The sequence below is a fragment of the Serpula lacrymans genome, assembly GCF_000218685.1.
Source record: "Serpula lacrymans var. lacrymans S7.9 unplaced genomic scaffold SERLAscaffold_17, whole genome shotgun sequence".
Classification (NCBI taxonomy): domain Eukaryota; kingdom Fungi; phylum Basidiomycota; class Agaricomycetes; order Boletales; family Serpulaceae; genus Serpula; species Serpula lacrymans.
Genome location: NW_006763306.1, coordinates 530,872 through 539,550, shown reverse-complemented (window position 1 = coordinate 539,550; position 8,679 = coordinate 530,872). Strand labels below are relative to the sequence as shown.

Below are 8,679 nucleotides of genomic sequence, written 5' to 3'. Positions count from 1 at the left end.
TGGAGTGGTGAAATGCAAGCTTGGTTGATGACCAAGGGACTGTGGAGGCTCGTCTCTGGCGCTGAAAAGTGTCCTGGGACTGAAGCTGAAGCAATAGAGAAATGGGAGTTGAGAGCTGAAAAGGCTGCTGGTGCATTATATCTCAATGTCACCAAAGAGCAGCGCATCCATCTTGATGGCATCATTGATGATCCTGTCAAGATCTGGGAGAAACTGGCAATTGTGCACGTCTCTAAGAAGCCTGGGACGAGATTTAATGCCTATGACGACTTCTTCTCTATCAGAAAGAAGGAGGACGAGTCCCTGCAGTCTCTCATGACCAGAATTGACGAAGGCATGCATCAGATTCAAAATCTTCGTCCTACTGGCTTCTCATTGTCTGAATTAGACGATGAATTGACATGCATGGCCATGATTAGGGCACTTCCTGATCAATATGCCCACTTCACTTCATCTCTACTACTTCTGGGCACCTTGGACAAGACCCAGCTCAGGGATGCTTTCCTTGCTGAAGAGGTCAATCGCCGTCGTCGTGCTGAAGTCGATTCTGCCTTGCATTCTTCGTCTACCACTGCCAATAGCACCTGCACCCATCCTAACTGCCATCATTGCAACCAATCCACCACCTCTACTCGCATTCAGTGTGATTTCTGTGGTTTACTTGGTCATACCCAAGACAAATGCCACAGATACATTGCTAGTCGCCAACAGGCAGTGGAGGGTGCTAAGAATCGCTACAAGCGTGGCAATAAGGCTCAGGCAGGCTCCAGCAACTCTCAGAATACCTCTCAGCAGCCCAAATCTTCGCCCAACAATGCCAATTCATCTACTGTGGTCACTGAATCAGCTGGGAATGCAAGTCTTCGTTCCATTCATCCCTCTGATCCTCATTGCCCTCTCCAACTTGATGCTGACATTGATTGGAATGCAGACACAGGCGCCACTTCTCATATGACACCTCATCGTCATTGGATGCACCACTATACCCCATATCGTGTGCCAATCAAGCTGGCTGATCACACTGTTGTCTATTCAGCTGGTGTTGGTACTGTGGTGTTTAATCCTGTGATGAATGGCAAAGTGGCTAGGGCTGTGGAATTCTCTAGAGTGCTCCATGTACCAGATCTTCGAAATAATCTCCTCTCAGTCTTGTATTTAACTCGTCAAAGTGGTTTCAATGTCACTATTTCGTCTCATTCCATGTCCTTTATGCGTGACAACACTCTCTTGTTCACTGCAACTATCAATGACAACAATGCAGCATTCCTTGATGGATCTACTGCTGCTTGTGTTGAATTGGGACATTTTACTGCAACTATACCACTTGATTTGATGCTCTGGCATCGCAGATTGGCTCACCACCATCATGCTGATGTCAAGAGACTGATACAGAGAGATCTGGTCACTGGGCTTACACTGGAATCCAAGGCTACTCCTGATCCTGTCTGTGAACCGTGCTTGTCTGGCAAGATGCATGCCAATCCATTCCCCTCATCTGATACTCGCTCTGCTCATCCTTTGGACCTCATCCATTCTGATGTACACCAAGTTTCTTCCCCCACATTCTCTGGTTATCGCTACTGGGTCACCTTCATTGACGATCACAGTCGATTCCGTGTTGTTGTGCCTCTCAAGGCCAAGTCAGATGTCTTTGATGCTTTCAAGAGATTCAAGGCTTATGCTGAGACTCAATTGGAGCGTAAAATCAAGGCTCTGCGCGATGACAAAGGGGGAGAGTACATGTCCAAGGAATTTGAGCAATTCACAGATGACCATGGGATTGTCAGACAGCATACCACCAGGAATTGTCCTCAGCAGAATGGTGTGGCAGAGCGAGCAAACAGACTTCTGACTGAGCGTATCACTGCCATGTTATCAGAGTCTGCATTGCCTAACAGCTTCTGGGGTGAATGTCTGTCCGCTTTGGTGCATGTCTGGAACAGGTGTCCCACTGATGCAGTGGCCCATGCCACTCCATTTGAGTTGTGGTATGGACGCAAGCCTGACATGTCTCACCTTCGCATTTGGGGCTGCACTGCCTATGTGCATGTGCAAAAGAACAAAAGAGGCGTCTTTGGCTCTCATATGGAGAAATGTGTGTTCATTGGTTACCCTGAGGGGTACAAGGGATGGAAATTCTACAATCCTACCACCAAGCGCACTGTTATCTCTGAGAGAGCTGATTTTGATGAGCGCTACTTCCCTGGCTTGAAAAGGTCTTCTGACAATGTCCCGCCTCCACCTCCCACTCCACCTTCGCTATCCATGCCATTGGGCCTGATTGAGGATGTCCCTGCACCAGGTCCAGGGGGAGATATGGGCCCACCAGCTGCGCTTCAGCAGCCTCAACCATTGCCTGACAATGGGCCTCATTTGGACCTTGATGCAAAACCACCTGTGAATCAACCTCCTGAGCTTCCAAATCACCCTCCTCATCGCTCACCTTCTCCTGACTTGCCTATTGCACTGAGACGCCCTGTAAGGGCTAGGAGACCACCTAGACCATGGTGGCTTCAACACAGACAACCTACTCCTACCATTAAGAGTGATGACAGTGATTCTGAGGCAGTTGATGATGAAGTGGCACACTTTGGAGACTCTGCTGAGCCTAGGTCATTTGCAGATGCAATGAAGCGTCCTGATGCAGATAAATGGAGAGAGGCAGCCATGGAAGAGCTTCAAGCTCATGAGCGCAATGGTACTTGGTCACTAGTGGAACTACCTCCTGGAGTCAAGGCTATTGGTGGCAAGTGGGTCTTCAAGATCAAGCGCAACTCAGATGGCACTGTTGAGCGCTACAAGGCCAGATATGTGGCCAAAGGTTATAACCAGTGCCCTGGCTTTGATTTCCTCGAAATATTTGCACCTACTGTCCGCATATCATCCATCAGAGTTGTCCTTGCCATTGCAGCCATCCACAACCTCCATTTGCGCTCCATTGACATTTCCCATACATTCCTGAATGGAGTCATGGATGTCAAGGTCTACATGCATCAGCCAGAGGGATTCCATCAGGGTCCTCGCAATCTTGTTTGCCAGTTGGACAAGGCCATCTATGGGACAAAGCAGGGAGGCAGAATGTGGAACCAGAAGATGCACACTGTGCTTGAAAAACTCGGATTCAAGCGTACTTATTCAGACTCTGCCATCTATGTCTTTAACAGAGCTGATGTGCGCATTATCCTGCCTGTCTTTGTTGATGACATGACACTGGCATCCACTTCTACTTCTGCACTTGACCAAGCTGTCAAGGACCTCTCCCTGCACTTTAAGCTTCGTGATCTTGGCCCTACTTCTTACCTACTTGGCATTTCCATCACTAGAGACCTAAGTAATTGCACCATCTCCCTCTCCCAACATCAGTACACTCTGGACATTCTGGAGCGCTTTGGCATGAAGGACTGCAAGCCTGTGTCCACTCCCATGGATCCTGGTTTGCGCCTCACCAAGGACATGTCTCCCAAAACATCCAGTGATGCTGCTTTGATGAAGGACATTCCCTACCTTGCTGCTGTTGGTGCTCTGATGTATCTGGCCACTACCACTCGTCCTGACATTGCCTACACTGTTGGAGTCCTTGCCAGATATAACTCTAATCCTGGTCTTACTCACTGGAGCGCTGTCAAGCACTTGTTCCGCTACTTGCAAGGCACCCTTGATCATTCCCTTGTCCTTGGTCCTGATCCCAATTCCACTGAACTCTTCACCACTTTCTCTGATGCTGATCATGGTGGTGACAAGGACTCTGGTCGTTCTACTGGTGCCTATATTGTCAAGATGGGATCTGGTGCTGTCTCCTGGAGCTCCAAGCTTCAGAACATTGTTGCTCTGTCCACCACTGAAGCAGAATACATTGCTGCTGTTGAGGCTGGCAAAGAGATTTGCTGGATGCGAAATTTGTTGAAGGAAATGGGCTATCCTATCACCTCTCCTTCCACCCTTCATATTGACAACCAATCTGCCATCTCTGTATCCAAGAACCCTGAGCACCATGGTCGGATGAAACACCTTGATCTGCGATGGCATTGGTTGAGAGATGTTGTTGACTCTGGGCAGATTGCTCCTACCTTTGTTCCCACTGCTGAAATGCCTGCAGACTTGTTGACCAAGGCTCTTGCCAAGCCTAAAGTGGAAGTGTTCAGGAAGATGATGGGACTTATTAGATCAGGGGGGAGCTGATGCTTGGGAGGTGCAGCATCAGGGGGGAGTGTTAGTTTTGGTGATTCTGCACCTTTGTGCTACCTATATATTTTCATTCCTTTCTCTATCTATTCTTCTATCATTCACTATTGATTGTGTTCTCTATTATTTCGCCTTTGTGGCTGCTTTGTTTACCTTTGTTTACAAAACTTCGGACAGCATTGCAGAGTCCAATGCTTCCTATTCTCTAGTTACTCATATTGGACTCTAGGTACTGTATACCTGTCATACTCTCTAATAATAAAGTTACTCACATTGGACTCTAGTTCCAGTCCCTGATTGCTCTCAGCAAGTGGCTAGACACTTCCTTCAAGCTTTGTTCTTAATACTTCCGTCCCTCTCGCATTCACAGTACCTATTATAGTACTTAGTCCTCAACGGACGGACCTGCCCTAGATAGGACCTAACTCCTATCACCGATTCCTTTCCATCATAAATACCATGTAACAGCAGTAGTATTCTCCAATACAATTCTACGCAGTTTACGCTTACAAAGCTAGACTCCTAAGATCAGACTTCTACTCAGAAGAAGACCAACTCTCGTTGGAAGACCTCTACTCAGAACTACGTTCTCGAACTTGTCTTTGGATAAGTCTCTTTATAAAAACCTCGACGAACCCTCAGACTTTGTTAAGCACTTCGTGCGTAACACTAGTTGGGTAGCTTCGGTAGTGACCCGTTCTCTGTGTCCTTGGTACTCAACAACAAAAGAACATTTGTGTGTAATGCAGCCACCCGCATTAAGTGTACCATCAATGTTATAGACACATCTAATTTTACAAGGGGGAGTCCAATTTGCTCCGCCCAGACCTGATCTATGAAGATTCCGTTAGCGCCTGAATCAAGCAGTGCACTGTTTGGGTGTACTATGCCCCGGGCAAGGTTTTCCACACCAACGTCTGAACAAATCTCCTTTTGGTATAAATAAGTGCGCATCAGCACACGCCTTGGGATGTCTGTAGAAAGTGGCTCCGAAGAAGAGGAAGAAGAAGAAACATGTTTTTCTACTTTAGGATTTTCTATATTTTTATTTTTATTTTTACCAGAATCAAGCACCCTAGTATTTGTCTCGCTGGGGCCACACTCCAAGGGAGACGCTGGTGCAGCGGTGGTATCATAAATATTACAATCACATTTCTTCATACAAGTACATACTTCAGATAACAAATTTGGAAATTTATTTACAAACTGGGGAGCCATCCCCGTCTTTCCTTTATTGCTCGTGCAACACCCTGGAGCAGGGGCCACTTTGTCGTGGTTTACTTCATTGTTCATAGGAGTGAAGGCACCCAAGTGACCTAAGCTCTGAACTCTTTTCCCTGAGCCTTCATTTCAGCAGCCTGCTGATTGTAGAAGAAGGCCCGGATTTCGTTGTATGAACGACCGGCCAGAGTATTGAGCTGATTGTCCGGCTTTTCAGTTTCTAATTGGCGCGCCTGGCGCCCTTGATTATTTTTTTATTGGGCGGCCTGCACCCCGTTTCTGCAATCTTGGGACATGTGTCCCTCTTGGCCACAGTTGTAACAGTTGCCCTTGAATCTGCGCATCTGTCCGCCTTGGACCTCGCCGATATCCATAGAAGCACCCTGTCCTGGCTGCAGCCCGAACAGCTTGAACCCGTGAGAATGTTGTTTATTTTGGTTTGATGACCCAGGGCTCCTCTGGGAAAAGTTGTTTTTGGTGGTGGACCCGCCACCAAATTGCATGTTGTAGAGCTCTATGGCCCTACCAATTTTCTGAACCTCCTCAGCAGCTGCTGCAAGGTTCTCGCTCCGCATATCTTGTATGTAGAGCTGTCGTGCAATAGCCTGTGCTATGTTGCGCTCCAACAGCTCCACCGCATGTTCATTTCCTAAGCCCCCTTGAATAGAGAGAGCCAGGAACTGGGTAATGAAATCATCCATCCTCATATTCCCTTGTTTGAAGGAATGGATTTGCTGGCGCGCCCAGTTGCGCTCAGCCTGAGGTTTGAAATATTTTTCAATTTCAATTTTTAATTCGTCCCAAGTGGGCCAGTGACCAGCGGTATAGCACTCCTGGAGTCTAACTTGGGTGTATTGACCTGCCACAGGTCCTTTTAGTCTAGATAGCACTGCTGTTGCTATCTCAAAATTGTCGGCGAACATGTCCCAGTTCACCTTGATCCAAATTTGGAGTTTGATCCACCATTCAGCAAATCAAGCCCGGTCTCCTTTGAAAGCGCCGGGGTCAGCAACAATCTCGACTTTCTTGTCATATTTTCGCTCGACATGTTCAGGGGGGTTTGCCTGAAGCTCCACGAGCTGTGTGGTCAATGCCAAGACCTGTGCACGCATGTTGTGCAACAAGGTGCTGACATCAGGTTGGTTTTGCGATGACATGTCAACTTGTTCTCTTTGGTAAAGTAAAAAAAAAAGTAACTGGGGGTCCCCGCTTGCTATCTGCGGATCAACCTCTTCCCAGCTGAGTAACGGGTCTCAATCCCCGACTACCCACACTATTGTATTTGAAAAGTATATAAAGTTATAGTAATAAACTCTGGTCTGAACGGTTGTCAGGGGGTGGTCCGCTTGTTAAGCTGTCAACCATTCTCCAACTGGCGGAGGCAAGTGCCAGGCCTGGTCAGAGGTATTTGAAGAAAAAATTTGTATATAAATTTTAATCAACAATAGTTCCACACTATTGCTGAGCTAAGGTACTCCCCTTAACACTGGGGGCCGTGTATCAAGTAATTGTCTTTTCTCCCTGAGCACTACGGGGCTGTCGCTAGGAGAGCACCCTTCTGCTATACGGGATATTTCCAAACAATAACCCCTTAACCCTGGGGACCGGGTTTGCACAATGTGCAAGAGAGTAGTGAGAGTGAGTCCTAATGTAACAACCAAAGTTTTTTTACTCTGGTGCACAACTCAGACAAAGCTTTAGAGAGGAAGTGAGTGGGAGTGGTTACCCTTTGGATAGGACTGAGTTAGTTGTGGGTAAACAACAGGAGGACTTGTTGAGGAGTCTCCTGGATCTATTGGGGTATATATACTACTACAGGTTGTTTGTACATGTGTACTATACAGTTGATGGAGGCAGTGGCTGATGATGTCATGGGGCACAGCCCGTGTGACCAGCTCTACTGCATGAGATACTTGTATCTAAAATAAGAAAAAGGCAGCGCAGCGCGAGAAGTGGAGTTTGAACAATAATGGAAAGTGCTGCATGGAACAGGGTGTGAAAACTACAAAAGAAAGTTGAAGAGGAGAATGAAATCTAAAGGTCCGAAAATTGTGTATCGTAACATATGTCTTGTTATAATCTACACCATATATTTGTGTACTGCCATTCGCTACTAATCAAATCTTGAATTTTAGAATCTTGTTGTTTGGTCCGTGTTTGATTTGAGGGACATAGTGGCAGCATATTATGTTTGCGTGCAGCAGAGGTTTGACAAGGTCCCAGGTGCATAGATTTTCTATTTGTTTTAACTCTTCCTCTATGGCCTTTAACCAATTTTCTCTATATGGTCCCTTTAGCGCTTCGGTCATTGTCGGATTGTTGCTAGCGGTTCCAGCATTTGCAACTGTGGCTGCGCTCCAAGCGCCGGGGTAAGTGCTGACGCTGTTATTTTTGTCATTCGAGTCAGCTGACTCCTTGATGGCAGATGTGGCTGTGTTGCAGCCTTCGTGCAGTGCCTTGTAGTAGCCCGCAGGCTTTGGTTCTCCTCTTTTCGGTTGTTCTGCAGGTGCAGGATCAGGTTCTAGAGGTTGAGGAGGGTCAAGGATAGCTGGAGGAGGATGCTGATGGTCCTTTAGAGGTGGCTGGGCAACAGGATTGGGATGGATGGCATTTGGTTGGATTGTATGAGGCTGTGGGTTGATTGGAGGTGAGTTTGAGTGAATGGCTGCTGGTACATTGTTGATGGTTTCGTTTTTGAGAGTCTCTAATCCAATTGGTTCGTTTGTAGAGTCAATCATCGGATCTTTGAATATACGGCCATTGTTGTTTTTGGCATTTTGGGATGGGATAAGACGCTCCTGTGGAATAAAAATGATGTCGTGTTCGACACTTATGGTGCGTCGTTCTGGCCAGTATATTCTGTGCCCTTTTGACTCATCATGAAATCCGATCCATTTACCAGCCTTTGCATGTGGGTCTAGTTTGCCTGCATCAATGGTTTTGATATATGCTGTGCATCCAAACTCATGAATATTGGATAAATTTGGTATGTGGCCGTGAACTATTTCATACGGTATTTTGCCTTGTAATGCCTTGGTAGGGGCTTGGTTTTTGATCCAGACAGCATACCTAATAGCTTCACTCCACAGAGATTTAGGCATATTTGCACCAAATAACATTGCACAAGCACATTCAATGAGTTTGCAGTTGAGGTGTTCTGATATGCCATTCTGCTGGGGTGAGTCATGGGTTGTTAATTCCCTGACAGTGCCTTGTTTTTGCAGGTGCGCATCAAAATTGAGGCTTGTGTATTTGCCTCCACGATCAGACCTCAGG

The 8,679-nt window shown here is 46.8% G+C and overlaps 4 protein-coding genes across 4 annotated transcripts; 2 read left to right on the top strand and 2 right to left on the bottom strand.

Annotated features, from left to right (window-relative positions):
• Positions 1–451, top strand: SERLADRAFT_402720 (uncharacterized protein; the record flags this gene model as incomplete). The annotated part of the gene is made up of 1 exon (XM_007323965.1): positions 1–451. A coding segment is annotated over one exon (198 nt), but the record flags the coding sequence as incomplete, so codon positions are not given.
• A 297-nt stretch (positions 452–748) lies between these two features.
• SERLADRAFT_402718 (uncharacterized protein) lies at positions 749–1,198 on the top strand (the record flags this gene model as incomplete). Its single annotated transcript, XM_007323964.1, has 2 exons — positions 749–855; positions 932–1,198. A coding segment is annotated over one exon (185 nt), but the record flags the coding sequence as incomplete, so codon positions are not given.
• Positions 1,199–4,851: 3,653 nt separating this feature from the next.
• SERLADRAFT_443350 (uncharacterized protein) lies at positions 4,852–5,343 on the bottom strand (the record flags this gene model as incomplete). Its single annotated transcript, XM_007323963.1, has 1 exon — positions 4,852–5,343. One exon carries the CDS (start codon positions 5,341–5,343, stop codon positions 4,852–4,854), a length of 492 nt encoding a protein of 163 aa, XP_007324025.1.
• A 155-nt stretch (positions 5,344–5,498) lies between these two features.
• Positions 5,499–6,560, bottom strand: SERLADRAFT_443349 (uncharacterized protein; the record flags this gene model as incomplete). The annotated part of the gene is made up of 3 exons (XM_007323962.1): positions 5,499–5,636; positions 5,676–6,338; positions 6,417–6,560. The coding sequence occupies 3 exons, from the start codon at positions 6,558–6,560 to the stop codon at positions 5,499–5,501; spliced, it is 945 nt and encodes a 314-aa protein (XP_007324024.1).
• Positions 6,561–8,679: the final 2,119 nt, after the last annotated feature.